We start from the raw sequence: 21,024 nt of genomic DNA, 5'->3' as shown, positions 1-21,024 counted from the left end.
TTGCGAGGCATTGGAAAACCTCCCTGGTCTTTGTGGTTGAATCTGTGTTTGAAATTCACTGCTCGACTGAGAGACCTTACAGATAATTGTATGTGTGGGGTACAGACATGAGGTAGTCATTCAAAAATCATGTTAAACACTTAATTGCACACAGTCAGTGCAATTTATTATGTGACTTGTTGTGTTTACTCCTGATCTTATGTAGGCTTGCTATAAAAGGGATTGAATATGTGTTGACTCAAGACATTTCAGCCCTTCATTTTTTAAGAATTTGAAAAATGTCGAAAAAAATCATTCCACTTTGACATTATGGTGTATTGGGTGTAGGCCAGTGACAAAATATCTCAATTGAATCCATTTTAAATTCAGGCTGTAACACAACAAAACGTGAGAATGTGGTGTTTGTGAATACTTTCTGAAGGCTCTGTATATCTTTTCATTAGCGCAACGTGACTGACTGAAATACAGGACAAATCAGCCCTTTTTTCTAAATTAGTGTGGTTTGAAGTTGTTGGGTTTGAAGTTGTTGGTAAAGTGCAGGACATGATTGTTTGGTTGCAGAACAAAGGGCCAAAGTGCGCGACTGTACTCTACACTTCCTTGTTCGACTTCATTAAACAGGAACAGCCCCACTGATGCTATAGAATAGATTAGAATATATTAATTAGATTAGAAAAAAATGTTACTGTACACACACATACACAGAAACACACAGAAACACAGGGTGGAGGAATGAGGGTGGATGTCTGTCTGAGGACAGGACAATGTACTTCCTGGAGAGAGACCAGATTTATTATCGGTAAATAATGACACCCAGACAGACAGGCAAAGACAGACAGATGGATGGATAGTGAAGAGGAACAATCTAGTCCTGTATAAATTGGAAAACTTTTGAGTATTATCCAGATGCCCCAACTACAGCTATTATGCTTTATGAAGCATTATAACACATTCATATGACAAAAACACTAACCCCATTAAAAAAAGAGAAAGAATTGTCAACCAAAGTGCAAATGTTTACTGTTCTTTCTTGGTGTTTTTATAGGTGTACAAAAAGAAGACAGAGACGGCCAAGAAGGAGTACCTGAAACAGCTGGCTGCGTACAGAGCGAGCCTGCTCTCACAGGTAGGGACCCAGACATAAACATGTCTTCATGAGAGCTGTGGTCAGTTGATTCTCTATGACTGTATGACTCTGATAAAGTAACACTGTTACACTCTTTACCCTCTTCCATCTCTGTCTTTCCTGTTCTCTCTCCCCTCCTTCAGAGTTACATTGATCCAGGTGAAGTCAAGGTGTCCCAGGCCACCTCTATGCTGGGGCCCAAGCCCCCCGTGTTCCCCGGATCAGGCCAGCAGCACCCCCACCCCCATCACTCCCACCCCAGCCTCTACATGAGCCACCCCTACCACCACCAGAGCCACCACCCCCACCCCCACCACCAGCAACAGCAGTCCCAACAGCACCAGGCCGGCCTCAGCCCCCACCTGTCCCCCCTCCAGGGTCTCTCCAGGGGGGTGGCCCCCCGGGCCAGTGGACCCCATCCAGGAGGAGTGTCTCTGGGCAGCATGGCGGCGGCGACAACCCCTCCCCTCCAGATCAGCCCGCCCCTCCACTCCCACTCTCACCTAGGAATGCACCACCAGCAACAGCTCAGCGGACACCCGCTGTCTCTGCACTCGCCCTCCATGGCCCAGGTGAGTTCAACACACAAACACACACTCATGGCCCAGGTGAGTTCAACACACACTCATGGCCCAGGTGAGTTCAACACACACTCATGGCCCAGGTGAGTTCAACCCACAAACACACACTCATGGCCCAGGTGAGTTCAACACTGTACATATTATGCATATTGTGGTAATACGCTTAAACATGTTCACCTACAATGTACAGCTACACACACTCACATAAACATGCATACGTGATGCAACCACATCAAATGGAGAGTGTAAGGTGTGTGTGTGTGTGTGTGTGAAGGTTATGAAGGTTATTTTATTTTCATGATGGTCTTTAACCATAACCGTAGGTTATATGGTAATCGTGCCATCCCTAACACACACACACACACACACACAATCCCCCATGTTCCATTTTCTCCCAGTAATAAACAAATGCATTAGGCTGATGATGTGATATAAGGATGCCAACAGCAGCACATTGAGATTGATGAATGCATCAGTGGTGGAGACAAAACACCAGGCAGGCAGGGCTATCTGATGAAGCCAGTCTAGCAGACAGGACAGGACACACACACACAGGAAATGAGATGAGTTCTCTGTAGAGGCTAGTCAACAACACAGATTGGAAGAGCATCTCTTTCTCATATATATAGAGAATACATACAAGAATACAAAATGGAGCTCAATGGGCTAATTTCCTCACTAATGCAACAGAGAAGTTGTGCATTGTCCTGGAAATAAAATACAAACGCACCAACAAACAAAGAAAATAATGAATAAACCAATCAACCACAGAACAGTGGTGTTAGAGAGAGGACTGTGGGAGGGACACATCTAACATGCCCCACTGTCTATACTTTCCAGGTCCATACCCAAACAGTTTGAACTACTAATTTTAAAAATTACTCTCTCCAGAAATAAGTCTCTCACTGTTGCCGCCTCCTACCGACCCCCGTCAGCTCCCAGCTGTGCCCTGGACACCATTTGTGAATTGATCGCCCCCCATCTAGCTTCAGAGTTTGTTCTGTTAGGTGACCTAAACTGGGATATGCTTAACACCCCGGCAGTCCTACAATCTAAGCTAGATGCCCTCAATCTCACACAAATCATCAAGGAACCCACCAGGTAAATCTGTAAATCCAGGTATCCTGGAAGGATATTGACCTCATCCCGTCAGTTGAGGATGCCTGGTCATTCTTTAAAAGTAACTTCTTCACCATTTTAGATAAGCATGCTCCGTTCAAAAAAATGCAGAACTAAGAACAGATACAGCCCTTGGTTCACTCCAGACCTGACTGCCCTCGACCAGCACAAAAACATCCTGTGGCGGACTGCAATAGCATCGAATAGTCCCCACGATATGCAACTGTTCAGGGAAGTCAGGAACGAATACACACAGTCAGTCAAAGGCCAGCTTTTTCAAGCAGAAATTTGCATCCTGTAGCTCTAACTCCAAAAAGTTCTGGGACACTGTAAAGTCCATGGAGAACAAGAGCACCTCCTCCCAGCTGCCCACTGCACTGAGGCTAGGTAACACGGTCACCACTGATAAATCCATGATAATCGAAAACTTCAACAAGCATTTCTCAATGGCTGGCCATGCTTTCCTCCTGGCAACTCCAACCTCGGCCAACAGCTCTGCCGCAGTCATCCCCCTCTTCAAAGGGGGAGACACCCTGGACCCAAACTGTTACAGACCTATATCCATCCTGCCCTGCCTATCTAAGGTCTTCGAAAGCCTAGTCAACAAACAGATCACTGACCATCTCGAATCCCACCGTACCTTCTCCGCTGTGCAATCTGGTTTCCGAGCCGGTTACGGGTGCACCTCAGCCACGCTCAAGGTACTAAACGATATCATAACCGCCATCGATAAAAGACAGTACTGTGCAGCCGTCTTCATCGACCTGGCCAAGGCTTTCGACTCTGTCAATCACCATATTCTTATCGGCAGACTCAGTAGCCTCGGTTTTTCTAATGACTGCCTTGCCTGGTTCACCAACTACTTTGCAGACAGAGTTCAGTGTGTCAAATCGGAGGGCATGTTGTCCGGTCCTCTGGCAGTCTCTATGGGGGTGCCACAGGGTTCAATTCTCGGGCCGACTCTTTTCTCTGTATATATCAATGATGTTGCTCTTGCTGCGGGCGATTCCCTGATCCACCTTTACGCAGACGACACCATTCTGTATACTTCTGGCCCTTCCTTGGACACTGTGCTATCTAACCTCCAAACGAGCTTCAATGCCATACAACACTCCTTCCGTGGCCTTCAACTGCTCTTAAACGCTAGTAAAACCAAATGCATGCTTTTCAACCATTCGCTGCCTCCACCCGCACGCCCGACTAGCATCACCACCCTGGATGGTTCCGACCTAGAATATGTGGACATCTATAAGTACCTAGGTGTCTGGCTAGACTGTAAACTCTCCTTCCAGACTCATATCAAACATCTCCAATCTAAAATCAAATCTAGAGTCAGCTTTCTATTCCGCAACAAAGTCTCCTTCACTCACGCCGCCAAACTTACCCTAGTAAAACTGACTATCCTACCGAACCTCGACTTCGGCGATGTCATCTACAAAATAGCTTCCAATACTCTACTCAGCAAACTGGATGCAGTTTATCACAGTGCCATCCGTTTTGTTACTAAAGCACCTTATACCACCCACCACTGCGACCTGTATGCTCTAGTCGGCTGGTCCTCGCTACATATTCGTCGCCAGACCCACTGGCTCCAGGTCATCTACAAGTCCATGCTAGGTAAAGCTCCGCTTTATCTCAGTTCACTGGTCACGATGGCAACACCCACCCGTAGCACACACTCCAGCAGGTGTATCTCACTGATCATCCCTAAAGCCAACACCTAATTTGGCCGCCTTTCCTTTCCTTCCAGTTCTCTGCTGCCTGTGACTGGAACGAATTGCAAAAATTGTTGAAAAAAAAAAAAAGTTGGAGACTTTTATCTCCCTCACCAACTTTAAACATCTGCTATCTGAGCAGCTAACCGATCGCTGCAGCTGTACATAGTCCATCGGTAAATAGCCCACCCAATTTACCTACCTCATCCCCATACTGTTTTTATTTATTTACCTTTCTGCTCTTTTGCACACCAGTATCTCTACCTGCACATGACCATCTGATAATTTATCACTCCAGTGTTAATCTGCTAAATTGTAATTATTCGCCTACCTCCTCATGCCTTTTGCACACAATGTATATAGACTCTTAAATAAAAAAAATCTGTGTTATTGACTTGTTTATTGTTTACTCCATGTGTAACTCTGTGTTGTTGTCTGTTCACACTGCTTTGCTTTATCTTGGCCAGGTTGCAGTTGTAAATGAGAACTTGTTCTCAACTAGCCTACCTGGTTAAATAAAGGTGAAATAAAATAAAAATAAAAAATTCCCTACAGTGTACTACTTTTGGCCAGAGTTCCATAGGTTGGTGTTATTTGAGACGGACATTAGTTTGATAAGGGGACCAGGTCGTTATGGAAACAGCTATGCAGGGGAACAGGTGACAGACCTCTTCAGTGAGAAAGAAACATACCTTCTGATTTCGTGTCTGTGTTACCTAGAATGAACAACAAAACAACATTTACGTTTGAGTTATTTAGCAGACGCTCTTATCCAGAGCAACTTTCAGTAGTGAGCGCAGACCTTTTCATACTGGTCCCCCGTGGGAATCAAACCCAAAACCCTGCCGTTGCAAGCGCCGTGCTCAACTGAGGAACACAGGACCCGTGGGAGGGTTTGTGGAAGATTCTAGGTAAAGGCGATGTGGTGAATTATCATTTTTTACTGTGATGTGGCTTTCAAGCCTAACTCTCTATGCCACTCACGTCCTAGACGAGTTATATCAATATAGAAAAGGCTACTCAACCTATCCTAGTAGTTTGACTGTGTCTAATCTCGGTTAACCCAGAACTAAAAGCTCACGGAATTTGGTTATGTTTACGTAGTCTGTCCAGTGTCCACGAGAGATTAGACTGTGTCCTACCACTCTCACCTGCCCAATGTGTTAGATGACTTAACCTTCTCAGAAGAACATAATGGAAAGATAGTGTCTTTATGCTGTAGCTTTGAGATTGTAGACTCTAGGTATTCAGTAAGCATTGTGGGAATCGTTGTTGTTTTCTTTAAAGAGAGGAACTGCCATTTGTCTCTTTATCTCTGCTCAGCAGGCAAATGAACTGTTGCTGTGGCTGATCGAACATTTATTTGAGGAGAGGGGGAGGAGGTTGTGGAGGGGTGCCTAAGTCTTCATACGGATTAGAATATGAATTTGTCTGAAGTCCAATTTGAGATGAGTTGCCTGTATGGGGCTGCCTGTATGGGGCTGCCTGTATGGCTGTGTCAGTCCGTGGAGAAAATAGGGGAAGAATGGTTAAACGGAGGTTTGGGTTTGGTTGCCACTAAGCCCCCAGCGCTCAGATCCCTCTTTTATTGGGGACTTTTAAATCCCGCGGGGAGTAATAATCCTTCCTCGCTCAATTTTGCATATTTTGTTAGAGAGAGAGCGCAAACAAAAAAAACATCAGGGCTCAAACTTTTCCCCTGAGCTAAGCGAGTAGGGGAAGGGGGAGTATGAGGAGGTGGGGGAAAGGGGGAGAGGGAGGGAAAGAGAGAGATACAAAAGGGGCAGATGGGGCCTTTGTGATGGAGTGAAGGAGAAGAATTTGTGGAACAATGCCTGAATAGGTGAGAGTCTGAGGAGGGGGAAGAGAACTCAGCCACCTGCTGTCCCCTCTCTGTCCCCTCTCTTTTAGAGAAGGGTTTGTAGCGTAGCGCCCAGATTAACTTCCCTTTCATATGCTCTGTCTCTCTCTCTCTCCTCTATCTGTCCCCCCCCCCCAAAAAAGAAAAACTCTTCAAGAAACCCCAACATTAAAATGTCTGCTCCCATAATTAAAATAACTACTCCTTTCTTACTTCCCACCTTCTGTCTCCCTACCCCAGCTAGCTAGGGTCCACCTCCTCAGAGTAAACTCACTTCTACCATGGACTCTCTACAGGGCAGCTCCATCCAAAAACCAACTCATACATTGAGGATACTACAATACTTGCTTTATTTGCATGGATATTCTTATTTTTTTGCAGTCGCAGTATCCAACCTGACACACACAGGCTGGGTGCAGCGCAGGAACTACGGCAGAACAGCACCCCAGGAGCACTTAGGATGCACTCATGTCTATCAGAGCCTATTTGTGTCATACTATAACTTAACATGGGTGGTGATTATATAATATATAATACAGATTCTTATATAGTGTATCTGTGTACAGTACTGCTATAGAGAATTCTACAATACTTTCCCATCCATAGTATCCACGGATCAGTTATCCAAGTTATATCAATCAATGAAATGTATTTATAAAGTCCTTCTGACATCAGCTGATGTCACAAAGTGCTGTACAGAAACCCAGCCTAAAACCCCAAACAGCAAGCAATGCAGGTGTAGAAGCACGGTGGCTAGGAGAAACTCCCTAGAAAGGCCAGAACCTAGGAAGAAACCTAGAGAGGAACCAGGCTATGAGGGGTGGTCAGTCCTCTTCTGGCTGTGCTGAATGGAGATTATAACAGAACATGGCCAAGATGTTCATAGATGACCAGCAGAGTCGAATAATAATAATCACAGTGGTTGTCGAGGGTGCAACAGGTCAGCACCTCAGGAGTATAATGTCAGATGGCTTTGCATAGCCGATCATTCAGAGTATCTCTACCGCTCCTGCTATCTCTAGAGAGTTGAAAACAGCAGGTCTGGGACAGGTAGCACGTCTGGTGAACAGGTCAGGGTTCCATAGCCGCAGGCAGAACAGTTGAAACTGGAGCAGCAGCACGGCCAGGTGGACTGGGGACAGCAAGGAGTCATCAGGCCAAGTAGTCCTGAGGCATGGTCCTAGGGCTCAGGTCCTCCGAGAGAGAGAAAGAAAGAAAGAAAGAAAGAAAGAGAGAGAGAGAGAAAGAAAGAGAGAAAAAGAGAGAAAGAACTAGAGAGAGCATACTTAAATTCACACAGGACACGACAGGATAAGACAGGAGAAATACTCCAAATATAACAGACTGACCCTAGCCCCCCGACACAAACTACTGCAGCATAAATACTGGAGGCTGAGACGGGAGGGGTCGGGAGATACCGTGGCCCCATCTGACGATACACCCGGACAGGGCCAAACAGGCAGGATATAACTTCACCCACTTTGCTAAAGCACAGCCCCCACACCACTAGAGGTATATCTTCAACCACCAACTTACCATCCTGAGATGGTCTGATGTTCTTACACATTCCTGCACGTGACTTGATTTGGCTGTTATAGGTTTTGTAAGAGACATCAGTGTCATGGGAATTGCGTGCTGTGGACTCGGACTCCATAACAACTTGTGAGATTCTAACCATCTGTATGTACAGTGAATTCAGAAAAGTATTTACACTTTCCGAATGGTGTTGACCCCGTTACTTTTTCCACATTTTGTTACGTTACAGCCTCATTATAAAATGGATGAAATACATTTTTTCCCTCATCAATCTACACACAATACCCCATAATGACAAAGCAAAAACATTATTATGTATTTTTTTTATATATTAAAAATAAAAACCAAGATGATGGAGGTCACTGTGTTCTTGGGGACCTACAATGCTGCAGACATGTTTTGGTACCCTTCCCCAGATCTGTGCCTCGACACAATCCTGCCTTGGAGCTCTATGGACAATTCCTTCAACCTCATGGCTTGGTTTTTGCTCTGACATGCAGTGTCAACTGTGGGTCCTTATATAGAGAGTTGTGCCTTTCCAAATTATGTCCAATCAATTGAATTTACCACAGGTGGACTCCAATCAAGTTGTAGAAACATCTCAAGGATGATCATTGGAAACAGGATGCACCTGAGCTCAATTTCGAGTCTCATAGTAAAGGGTCAGAATACTTGTGTAAATGTGATATTTCCAGTTTTTTTTTATTTATAAATTTGTAAAAAAACAAAACTGTTTTTGCTTTGTCATTATGGGGTATTGTGTGTAGATTGATGAGGGGGAAAAGCGATTTAATACGTTTTAGAATAAGGCTGTAATGTAACAAAATGTGGAAAAAGTCAAGGGGTCTGAATACTTTCTGAATGCACTGTAAATGCAAGGCACTCATCTTCTTCTGAGGGATAAGTGTCTAACTAGGTCTGGCTTATTTCACATGATATGTGCACATACAGTAAGTATACAGTCGTGGCCAAAAGTTTTGAGAATGACACAAATATTAATTTTCACAAAGTCTGCTGCCTCAGTTTGTATGATGGCAATTTGCATATATACAGAATGTTATGAAGAGTGATCAGATGAATTGCAATTAATTGCAAAGTCCCTCGTTGTCATGCAAATGAACTGAATCCCCCAAAAAAATTCCACTGCATTTCAGCCCTGTCACAAAAGGACCAGCTGGCATCATGCAGTGATTCTCTCGTTAACACAGGTGTGAGTGTTGACGAGGACAAGGCTGGAGATCACTCTGTCATGCTGATTGAGTTCGAATAACAGACTGGAAGCTTCAAAAGGAAGGTGGTGCTTGGAATCATTGTTCTTCCTCTGTCAACCATGGTTACCTGCAAGGAAACACGTGCTGTCATCATTGCTTTGCACAAAAAGGGATTGGACTGCTGAGGACTGGGGTTAAGTCATTTTCTCTGATGAATCCCCTTTCCGATTGTTTGGGGCATCCGGAAAAAGCTTGTCTGGAGAAGAAGGTGAGCACTACCATCAGTCCTGTGTCATGCCAACAGTAAATCATCCTGAGACCATTCATGTATGTGGTTGCTTCTCAGCCAAGGGAGTGGGCTCACTCACAATTTTGCCTTAAGAACACAGCCATGAATAAAGAATGGTACCAACACATCCTCTGAGAGTAACTTCTCCCAACCATCCAGGAACAGTTTGGTGGCGAACAATGCCTTTTCCAGCATGATGGAGCACCTTGCCATAAGGCAAAAGTGTTAACTAAGTGGCTCGGGGAACAAAACATGGATATTTTTAGTCCATGGCGGGGAAACTCCCCAGACCTTAATCCCAATGATAACTTGTGGTCAATCCTCAAGAGGCGGGTGGAAAACAAAAACCAAAAAATTCTGACAACCTCCAAGCATTGATTATGCAAGAATGGGCTGCCATCAGTCAGGATGTGGCCCAGAAATTAACTGACAGCATGCCAGGGCGGATTGCAGAGGTCTTGAAAAAGAAGGGTCAACACTGCAAATATTGACTCTTTGCATCAACTGCATGTAATTGTCAATAAAAGCCTTTGACACTTATGAAATTATCAAGGGTCGATGTGAAGCAGGTGGGACGGAGTCAGGCGCAGGACACAGGATGAGTAATAACGGACTTTACTCAATACGACAACAAAATCATTTCCACGCAGGGAAAACAATCCAGGTCACAAAATGTAGCGACAACACAGAACAAACACAAAACCATGGGGGGAACCAGAGGGTTAAATAAGGAACATAGTTATGGGAATGGAAACCTGGTGTGTACAATGAAGACAAAACAAATGGAAAATGAAAAGTGGATCGGTGGCGGCTAGAAAACCGGTGACGTCGACCGGCGAATGCCGCCCGAACAAGGAGAGGGACCAACTTCGGCGGAAGTCGTGATAGAAATGCTTGTAATTATACTTCAGTATTCCATAGTAACATCTGACAAAAATATCAAAAGACACTGAAGCAGCAAACCTTGTGGAAATTAATATGTGTGTCATTGTCAAAACTTTTGGCCACGACTGTACACTGAGTGTACAAAACACCTTCCTAATATTGAGTTGCACCCCTTTTTACCCACAGAACAGCCTCAATTCGTCGGCGCATGGACTCTGCAAGGTGTCGAAAGCGTTCCACAGGGAAGCTGGCCATGTTGACTCCAATGCATTCTTGATACACACAGGAAACTGTTGAGCATGAAAAATGCATCAGCGTTGCAGTTCTTGACACACTCAAACTGGGGCGCCTGGCACCTACTACCATACCCCATTCAAAGTCACGTAAATCTTTTGTCTTGTCCATTCACCCTCTAAATGACACACATACACAATGCATGTCTCAGTTGTCTCAAGTCTTAAAAATCCTTCTTTAACCTGTCTCCTCCCCTTCATTTACACTGATTGAAGTGGATTTAACAAGTAACATCAATAAGGGATCAAAGCTTTCACCTTGATTCACCTGGTCAGTTAATGTCATGGAAAGAACATATGTACTGTACATGCTACTAAGATGCACTTTGGCACTGCAATACATGCTCCTAAGTTTGGATGCAACTCCTGTGCTTCTTCTGCCATTCATTCTAATTAGAGTGAATTGAAATGTATCCATGAACAAGATGGCTGCCATTATCGGCACATTCTAGAATCTATGACCTAGGCCACATTCTAGAATCTATGACCTAGGCCACTCTAGTAATTGAATGTATCTCCGAGTAGATTAACACGGATAACACTGGAAAACATGGACTCTAATGCTAGACTTCTCTTTTCCAGGGATTCCCTCTCCAGTCAGAATTCCAGAACATGCTCAACTCGTCCGGTGGGCAGGGACTGTCCCCATCCATGGACTACAGACAGGTGTGTCGGAATGGGCCCAGCCAGCACCTCGACTGGACCAGCGAATACTGTGGCAACGGGTAGGAATTCACTCTCACTCACTCGGGCAGTTATTTGCATGACAGTTACTGGCTGACAACATTTCATGACCACCACAGCTCTACAGCTCCACAGCTCTACATACACCCATTATTCTATTCACACACTCAGAATACTCATCATTATTATATGGGATGACAATAGAGAAACACAGCAGATATGAGAGTGTGAACGGAGTTTATACTCTGAATGACCTTTAGGGCAGGTTTCCCAGAAATAGATGAGTTCCAATTATGAACTAAGAAGTACTTTGAATGGAGATTCTCCATTGAGCTTTGTATTCCAGGAGTAGGTGATTTTGTTTCACTCTTCCAGTCTGAACCCAAGTTGCAATCAATCAATCAAACTCTATTTTAATTATATTTCAAGGGTCAAGGGTCTCAACACATGTTAAGAGACATTGATTATTATTGATTGATTGATTATTATGTGATTATTATTCCTCATTGTTCCTCCATCTCGTCTTCTTTCAGAGCTCTTCAGAGAGACAAGCCTCTGTTCCTGACCTGATCTGACCTCTAACCTCCACAAAACCAGCCCCGGAACAGACTGCAACCCGACCCGGTCCACATTCGGTCCCACTCTGCGTTCACTGGACCAAGGCATTGCCATCAACCCCAGAAGAAACTCCTTGACCACCACCCCCCACTCTGGCTAAACCATCTGACCGTCACTCAAACAAGAAAGGCAGAAGCACATTTTCCAAAACATCCATATTTTGATATGTTTTGATTCTTTGTGATCTACTTTGAAAATAATCATACTGATGTCATGAGTGGGTTTTGGATTCTTTGTGACCCACACTCTACCCTCACCTGATATTAGATACAAATGTCAAGTTAATGTTTTTGGACTTTGCAATATATGCCCATAAAGGCACAAATAAATGTGTTCAGAGATGTGAAAGAATAGGCAGTACTGTCCTCTCTACTGATGTGTCATTGGATCGTTACTGGTATGTCACTGGGTTGTGTTTTGAGGAAGACAAGCTGGTGACGTAGAAGCGTTGTGTTAGACCATTGTTCAAATCCCAGAAGTTAATTTAGCACTTAGGGGCTCTTAGGTCTTTTTTTCCACACATTGCAAGATGTAAACCAAAACCCCAAATTGACTTTTATTTTGAAAGGAAAAACAAGATCATCTTTATCATTTGAAAAAATAAATAAAGAACACCTATTATATTTCTATACCACTTTCCTCTTTATCTTTCGCTCTCTCTCTCTGCTACTGGACTGCCTTAGAGACTGTTGTGTGTCTTTGAGCAGTGTTGTGTTGCTCTTTCTAAACTGATGCTGATCATGTTCATAGGATCCTCTGTGGACTATGCCGAGGCTGGTTAGTATAGACATCACCTCAAGCTGTACATAGAATTTTGTGTTACTCTTGCTCCTAGGGTATAACAACAAAAGCTTTTCTCAAGTGCAGTGTGATTGTGAATTGAATCACACTGGTTTTAATTTAACTATCAAAGAAGGGAAATTGATTAAACGGCTGTTATAGTTGTTTGGATTTTATTGGGGCGTAAACATTTTCAATATCATGATATTTGTAAGATAAAACTTGCTAAATCAGTAGTTTCCATTCTCTGAAATAAAGTCGTAAACTTTGGCTGCCCTTTACCTGGAAAACATCACAAAATATGAGTTTTGTGAAATTAGACAAATAAAAAGTTATATTTGGTACAAGGAAAACATCTTTTTTGGTACGACTTCTGGGCATATTGATTATATGGATTCTCATCCCACTCCTGTGTCTGAGGTTGTTTCTCTTTATCAGTAGAAAGCGTCAGAATGCGAGTGGTAGAGACAGATTGGTAGAGTGGCAATATATATAACCCTGACATCTGGCTCGTCGTCACTCTTCCGATCACTCCCATCTCTCTTTCTCCAAGTCTGTTCATCATGCTGCGCCTATTTATGAAACAATAACTGTAGGTGTTTTTTTAAAGTCCTTATGTTTAATAGCGTTGATGATGGCGCTCTTCTCTGTTCCATCTGGGTTCCTTTCTCTTTGGCAGAAAAACGTCTCCAGGCAACAACAATGTGAAAAATTGTGTTCTTATTTTTAGTTTCTAATGTGTTTGAAAAAAATAAAGCCAAACCTGCATTTTTGTGCAGTAATCACTCACTTTTGGATTCCCTGTGTTTTTATTTCAACCTAAATTGCCGGATGGATTGGGAGAACAGATAACTGAGTCCTAATTCTGTAAGAAGTCCTTGAGAATGTGTTGACTGCAAGTAACAATTTCAGCTTTAAGAAAAATACTTCTAAATTCAGTGTCTCTACCAGTGGATGCACCTCAGAGGAGGAAGGAGAGGACCATCCTCCTCAGTGAATTTCATAAAAATAAAAATAGCGAAACATTAAAAAGTTATCCTTTTTTGATTAAACTATACTAAATATTTTCAATTGTCACCAAATAATTAAAACAATGTTTTGCAAAGAAGTTCTACAGTAGCATCAACAGTGCTCTCTGGGGTAGCACCATGGTGTAGCCAGAGGACAGCTAGCTTCCGTCCTCCTCTGGGTACATTGATTTCAATACAATACCTTGGAGGCTCATGGTTCTCATCCCCTTCCATAGACTTACACAGTTATTATGACAACTTCCGAAGGATGTCCTCCAACCAATCAGAGCTCTTGCAGCATGAACTGACATGTTGTCCACCCAATCAGAGAATTGATCTGGTACTGAAAGCATAAGCTACAGTTAGCTAGCACTGCAGTGCATAAAATGTGTTGAGTAATTGTGAAGGGAAAAGATGAGAGGAGGAGAGCGTGTAAATGCGAGAAGAAATTATACAATGAGCAAAGTGATCATGCTGTTTGTATGTGGCTGCTATGAACGTGAACTGTGTTTGCGAGTGATCAGGGGTGTCCCTTGCTGCGTCCTCAGAGCATGCGCAAAGCAGCTGGCTGGTACGTTTACAGACATATTCAATCGCTCCCTATCCCAGTCTGATGTTCCCACATGCTTCAAGACGGCCACCATTGTTCTTGTACCCAAGAAGGCAAAGGTAACTGTACTAAATGACTATCGCCACGTGGCACTCACTTCTGTCATCATGAAGTGCTTTGAGTGACAAGTCCTGGATCATATCACCTCCACCCCATACCGCCCCAACAGGTTGACAGACGATGCAATCGCCATCACACTGCCCTATCCCATCTGGACAAGAGGAATACCTATGTAAGAATGCTGTTCAGACGACAGCTCAGCATTCAACACCATAGTACCCTCCAAGCTCATCATTAAGCTGGAGGTCCTGGGTCTCAACCCCGGCCTGTGCAATTGGGTCCTGGACTTTCTGACGGGCCGCCCCCAGGTGGTGAAGGTAGGAAACAACATCTCCACTTCGCTGACCCTTAACACTGGGGCCCCACAAGTGTGCGTGCTCAGCCCCCTCCTGTACTCCCTGTTCACCCATGACCTCGTGGCCATGCACGCCTCCAACTCAATCACCAACAATGACGAGACAGCCTACAGGGAGGAGGTGAGGGCACTCGGAGTGTGGTGTCAGGAAAACAACCTCTCACTCAACATCAACAAAACAAAGGAGATGATCATGGACTTCAGGAAACAGCAGAGGGTGCACCTCCCTATCCACATCAAAGGGACAGCAGTGGAGAAGGTGGAAAGTTAAGTTCCTGAGCGTACACATTACAGACAAACTAAAATGGTCCACCCACACAGACAGTGTGGTGAGGAAGGCACAAGAGCGCCTCTTCAACCTCAGGAGGCTATAGAAATTTGGCTTGTCACCCAAAACCCTGACAAACCTTTGCAGATGCACAATTGAGAGCATCGGGCTGTATCACCGCCTGGTATGGCAACTACACCACCCTCAACCGCAAGGATCTCCAAAGGGTGGTACGGTCTGCACAACGCATCACCGGGGGCACACTGCCTGCCTTCCAGGACACCTACAGCACCCGATTTCACAGGAAGGCCAAAAAGATCATCAAGGACAACAACCACTCGAGCCACTGCCTGTTCACCTCGCTATCATCCAGAAGGCAAGGTCAGTACAGGTGCCTCAAAGCTGGGACCGAGAGACCGCTTCTATCTCAAGGCCATCAGACTGCTGAACAGCAATCACTAACTCAGAGAGGCTGCTGCCTACATAAAGACTCAAATCATTGGCCACTTTAGTAATTGGATCACTAGTCACTTTAAACAATGCCACTTTAATAATGTTTACATATCTTACATTACTCATATGTATATACTGTATCTTATACCATCTATTGCATCTTGCCTAAGCTGCTCGGCCATCGCTCATCCATATATTTATATGCACATATTCTTATTCCATCCCTTTAGATGTGTGTATTAGGTAGTTGGGGAAATGTTAGATATTACTGCATTGTCGGAAGCATTTCGCTACACTCGCATTAACATCTGCTAATCATGTGTATGTGACCAATACAATTTGATTTGATTTGTATTCATTCTGCCGATTCTGTTGAAAGATTTCTTAAGCTGTTAAACTCTGACCCCCTCTGGTAGCATTTTCTAAACAAGCCATACTATGCTACCCTCATAAAGTAAATTGTACTGTTAGAAATGTATGAACTGTGGAATTCAGAGAACGGTGTCAGAAACAATGTGACTACTACAGAACCCGAAATACAGCTGACCAGATCTTTCACCTAATGGTGGCGCTCTAAACATGCGCAAATTCCCATTGGAACACAGACATCTTAAAAGTGCAGGGCTTGTGCAACGTGCCATACCTTCATTTTCTGTCTCACGGGAATGATATACATATGAGGAGAAAGCTGAAGTCTATCCACTGATGTACATACTGTACATCCTCTGTCTTATTCCCAGTTCGTCCACTAGATAGTAGTAGGAGATCACATGTCGCTTGGCCACTTGAAACCAGTTGCGTCTGGTTTTGGTAGTGAGTCACTGTGTAAAAATGGCTGAACGGATTTTCAAGCCTGACATCTTAAAATGACCTTAGCAATCAGGACACAGACAGAAGAAGAAAGTTTTCCAATTGTAAATGAGCGCATGTGGAGGATGCATAAGGTCATGTGGATGGAGAAGGAAATGCATTGCTTTACAATGACCATGAGGGTGTTCCCTTTCCATGCGTACTAAATGTTTGCACTTTGGTGACTCTGTGAATATGACCATAGCGCATGATTTATGGCCTTTATGAGAGGGAAGGGAGATTCTTATGACATTACCAGCAGTAAGATTTTAGTTTGATTTCCAAAAAGTCAAGGCCTGTAGCTTTCAAAGGGTATGTCCATTTGTATATTTTCTGATGACAATATTTGGGGAGAGGTACCCACCAAACTGTTAGGGTTGCGTAAATTCGAATCTGGTATCAGGATAAATATAACAATGAGTCACCGATTTTATACTATTATATTTTCTGATGACAATATTTGGGGAGGGGTACCCACCAAACTCACCGGGCCCTGTACGGGGTCCAAAACAACCTCTCAGACTTAGCAAACAACCGCTCAGATTTAGCAAACGGAATGAAACGGGGATAAACATACCTGAATTTGTCCAATAGGAACTCTCGTTGGCAAAGATTGGACCAATGATTACACCTTAGATCAGCTAGATGCAGGCAAGAGTGTGCAAGGCGGTATTGAATGTGTCACTGTCACCGTGATAACAAAAAAATCTCTCAACCTGTAAACGTTCATTCACAAGCTAGGTTGTAGCAACCTCATGATGGGTATAGGGAAAATTAAAGTATCATGTATACTGAACAAAAATGCAAATGCAACATAAAACCATTTCAAAGATTTTACTGAGTTACGAGGAAATCAGTCAGTTGAAATAAATAAATTAGGCCCTAATCCATGGATGTCACATGACTGGGAATACAGATATACATCTGTTGGTCACAAACAGATAGCTTTAAAAGAAAAAAATTGGCCTCAGTATCTCTTCACGGTATTTTTGTGCATTCTAATTGCCATTGATAAAATGCAATTGTGTTCATTGTCATAGCTTATGCCTGCCCATACCATAACCCACTGTTCACAATGTTGACTTCAGAAAACCGCTCACCCACACGTCGCCATACAAATGGTATGTGTATATGTGGCCGGTTGGATGTACTTCCAAATTCTCTAAAATGACATTGGAGGCGGCTTATGGTAGATAAATGAACATTCAATTCTCTGGAAAAAACACAGGACCAACACTTTACATAGTGTTTATATTTTTGTGTTGCATCGGTGTTGCATTGAGCTGGGGAAATGGAATTTGAAAGAGTCATCCAATATGCTGGAATAGAAAGATATTATCATCCTCCCTGATCTTAAATGACACCAACCCCCACTGGTCCTTATTACATACAGTGTTGTGTCCTGTACAATTGCAATACTGTCCGGGAGGCTGTCTTGTGATTCTATTACATCCATCTTTAAACAAGTTACTCTAAATAAATATAGAAATTGTTCTGTCTGACCTGTGCCTATAAATTAATGTACTATTCCATAGTCATGTCCGAACAGACTATGCAGGCTTTAAGTCCAACCCCATTTTAACATACCTGGATGGAGCTCTTGATGAGCCGCTGATTAAGTAGGATCATGCTGTGCATTCAGCAGGGTTGGAGTGAAGGTCTGCAGGGTTGGAGTGAAGATCTGCAGGGTTGGAGTGAAGGTCTGCAGGGTTGGAGTGAAGGTCTGTCTGCACACCCAGAGTTTCAGGCCACCCCTGCCATAGACTGGCCTGAACTCTTCATGAGGAAGACATCCGTAGCCATGCACTGCCCACTGGTGGCCAACATACATGACCAATCTATACTTAATTATGTACTGGTGCGACGTCACATGTAAATCAATTCCTGCAAGACATGAGTGGTTTGTAAAAACGGTCATAAATGTATACATACAGGATATTTAATGTAGCCGTTTTACAATGTTCACACAGACATACAGGCCTATTGTGCACTTGAGTTATGCATGCCTTTACCACTCAAACCCATGACAAAATAAACTGACAAACACATTTATCGACGCCATGGTAACAAAAGATGTTTTTATTCAATGGATATGTACAGCATGCCCCAGCATGACAAGAGCCAGTTCCATAAGCTACTTTAAGATGGGGGGGGGGTTCTTATACAAGCGCTCAAATTAATTATGAGAGAAAGCAATATGACGTACAACAGGTGTGCTTCGGTACAGATGTTTAAAACCCACGGACAGCCAGAACTCAGTAGATCGGCTCACTGTTTAAAGTGGTGGGGGGGGGGGGGGGGGGGGGTACAAATCCAAAAACAAAGTGCCCCAAAAATATGCTGGTAAAACTCAAGCAGCTGTACATGTGGGTTACAAGGTAATGATTCAGCCTTGGTACTCTCTGCAACAACAACAACAAATTATAGTTTACAAATAAATCTTCAAAAGGCTGCCTAGAGGCAGAAAATCCATACATTGAAATATGGAGGCAAAAATATTTTTAAAACAAACTAACAGCAGCATATCAGTTTGAAATCAAATTAAAATTGTCTGCTTTGGGACATTACCAGGACCTGTTAGCTGATTGATCCAAGTCTTAATGGAGGGAAGAAATGTGGTGTTTTTGTGTTACAATGTAGAGAAGAAATGTCAATAATTTTGTCATAGTGATGTTTGTGTTGTCCTTATGCGTGTCCGAATACATTTGTGACCCTAAATTTAGCTTGACACAAGTGAGAATGTCAAATTGCTATTTGTTGCGTAAGCGATTAGAAACCATAAAATAGACCTTAAAATACAGTGACAAAAATCTAATGACCTTAATAAAAGACCCTACCATTTGGCTTAAGATGGAGAATACAAACAGAGGGAAAATAATGAAAAGAGATTAACCCCTTGATTACAAGCTCCAATCATAAACGGACCAACTAGAAGGACACCATGTACCACAGGGTGTGGAGAGACTGGGGACAACAGTGATCCATCTTACAAACATGATACAAACACAAGAAAACAGACGTCATTGCGACTTATCAGTCCTTATTGCCTTGGGTGGGGGGCCCTCCTCCTCCCTCCCTCTCGTTACTGTGGCTGCATCTCAAACAGAACCCTAATGACACCCTATTCCTCTTCTAACGCACTACTTTTGAGAACAGCCCCATAGGGGAACTACATAGGGCTCTGGTCAAAAGTAGAGCAGCACACAGAGAATAGGGTTCCATTTGAGACCAGGACGATGATAATACCATCTTAAAAACCAACACCTAAGCAAAGAGGGGAAGCAGATCATTCTTGGACTTTGGCCACTTCAAAGTTGACCGCCAGTTTCCTGTGTTTCCTCTTGGAGGCAGAGCTGGGGGTGTGGCCATGGCCTGGGGTGGGGTTCTGGCGTGGCGTCTGTGGCGTGGAGGGGGTCCCAGCCATCTCAGGGGGGTCCTGGGCGGTCTTTAGGGGTGTGATGGGGGCTGCAGGGGGTGCTGAGGGGGCTGGGGATAGGGAGGGTTGGGAGTCAGACTGGGCTTTGTTACTTGGGGCTTGGTTCCTCGCCGTGTGAGCCGCATTGTAGAACTCTTGTGGCTTCTTGCCTGATGACACGCGCTTCTTAGTCACCTGACAGAGGTTAGAATTTAGAGGTTAGGATTGTGTGGGAACACACACACAGTTAATAATCAAAAACTGTGTTGAGTTTAACCATATTTCATGTGAGCTGTAGAAGCAGGTTCTGGTGTGAACCGTAGAAACAGGTTCTGGTGTGAACCGTAGAAACAGGTTCTGGTGTGAACCGTAGAAGCAGGTTCTGGTGTGAACCGTAGAAACAGGTTCTGGTGTGAACCGTAGAAACAGGTTCTGGTGTGAACCGTAGAAACAGGTTCTGGTGTGAACCGTAGAAACAGGTTCTGGTGTGAACCGTAGAAACAGGTTCTGGTGTGAACCGTAGAAACAGGTTCTGGTGTGAACCGTAGAAACAGGTTCTGGTGTGAACCGTAGAAACAGGTTCTGGTGTGAACCGTAGAAACAGGTTCTGGTGATCCTACCTGCAGGGGGACAAACTGGTTGTGTGAGCCGATGGGGACGGAGGGTGCCTGGGGCCGGGCGCCAGGGAAGGTGCCCCCGTAGAAGGGCTGCCCCTGGTGGGGAGGGAGAGGCATGCCCCAGTGGAGAGGACCATACCCCTGAGGAGGGATTAACAGACCACCTGGAGGGAGAGGGAGAAAGGGTTAGGTTCACATCCAGTATTCATAAGTATCCTAAAACATAACTGCACCCAGAGAGGTCGTACTGTTACAGTCTACTTTAGTATCAATATAGACGCCACACATGACGGCAGGTCTCACCCGATTGGCCGAATACGTTAGTCATGGGTCCCATGGACGGTCCTCTTATCTGGCTGACCCCGGAGAACAGAGGCGGAGGCATGGGAAACCCAGAACCCACCGAATTCTACAGGAGACAGAGAGGATAAAACACAGAAGTATAGGAGACATTAGTAAAATACATGCACACAATAAAATAAGAAACAGACAATTTGGCATGCAAACACACACAGATCGTGCAGAAGTACAGTAGGGACACACACCACACTCACAAGGCGCTGCAGGGCGAAGAGAGCTGCCTTCTCTTTGGCTTCGTTCTCAGAGTGACTCTGAGGACCGTGGACAAGCAGACCACTGGAGAGCTTCACCTGACACACCATCAAACCCTGAGAGAGACAGGAAGAGAT

At 44.1% G+C, this 21,024-nt stretch overlaps 2 protein-coding genes across 3 annotated transcripts in view; one reads left to right on the top strand and one right to left on the bottom strand.

Annotated features, from left to right (window-relative positions):
- The window catches only part of LOC109872041 (thymocyte selection-associated high mobility group box protein TOX), a 92,428-nt gene extending 78,940 nt beyond the window's left edge, over positions 1–13,488 (top strand). For both annotated transcript variants that reach the window (XM_020463126.2, XM_020463125.2), the window contains exons 7-10: positions 1,046–1,126; positions 1,270–1,698; positions 11,199–11,341; positions 11,834–13,488. In XM_020463126.2, coding sequence (XP_020318715.1) covers positions 1,046–1,126; positions 1,270–1,698; positions 11,199–11,341; positions 11,834–11,870 — 690 coding nt within the window. In that variant the 3' untranslated portion in view covers positions 11,871–13,488. The remainder of the gene's footprint in view (positions 1–1,045; positions 1,127–1,269; positions 1,699–11,198; positions 11,342–11,833) is intronic.
- A 4,867-nt stretch (positions 13,489–18,355) lies between these two features.
- The window catches only part of xrn1 (5'-3' exoribonuclease 1), a 37,941-nt gene continuing 35,272 nt past the window's right edge, over positions 18,356–21,024 (bottom strand). Inside the window, 4 exon segments of the mRNA XM_031807347.1 lie at positions 18,356–19,913; positions 20,339–20,499; positions 20,639–20,744; positions 20,890–21,003. Coding sequence (XP_031663207.1) covers positions 19,590–19,913; positions 20,339–20,499; positions 20,639–20,744; positions 20,890–21,003 — 705 coding nt within the window. The 3' untranslated portion in view covers positions 18,356–19,589.

The sequence above is a fragment of the Oncorhynchus kisutch genome, linkage group LG27, assembly GCF_002021735.2.
Source record: "Oncorhynchus kisutch isolate 150728-3 linkage group LG27, Okis_V2, whole genome shotgun sequence".
Taxonomy (NCBI): domain Eukaryota; kingdom Metazoa; phylum Chordata; class Actinopteri; order Salmoniformes; family Salmonidae; genus Oncorhynchus; species Oncorhynchus kisutch.
The sequence above is the reverse complement of the archived record's forward strand: the minus strand, read 5'-3'. Positions and strand labels throughout refer to the sequence as shown.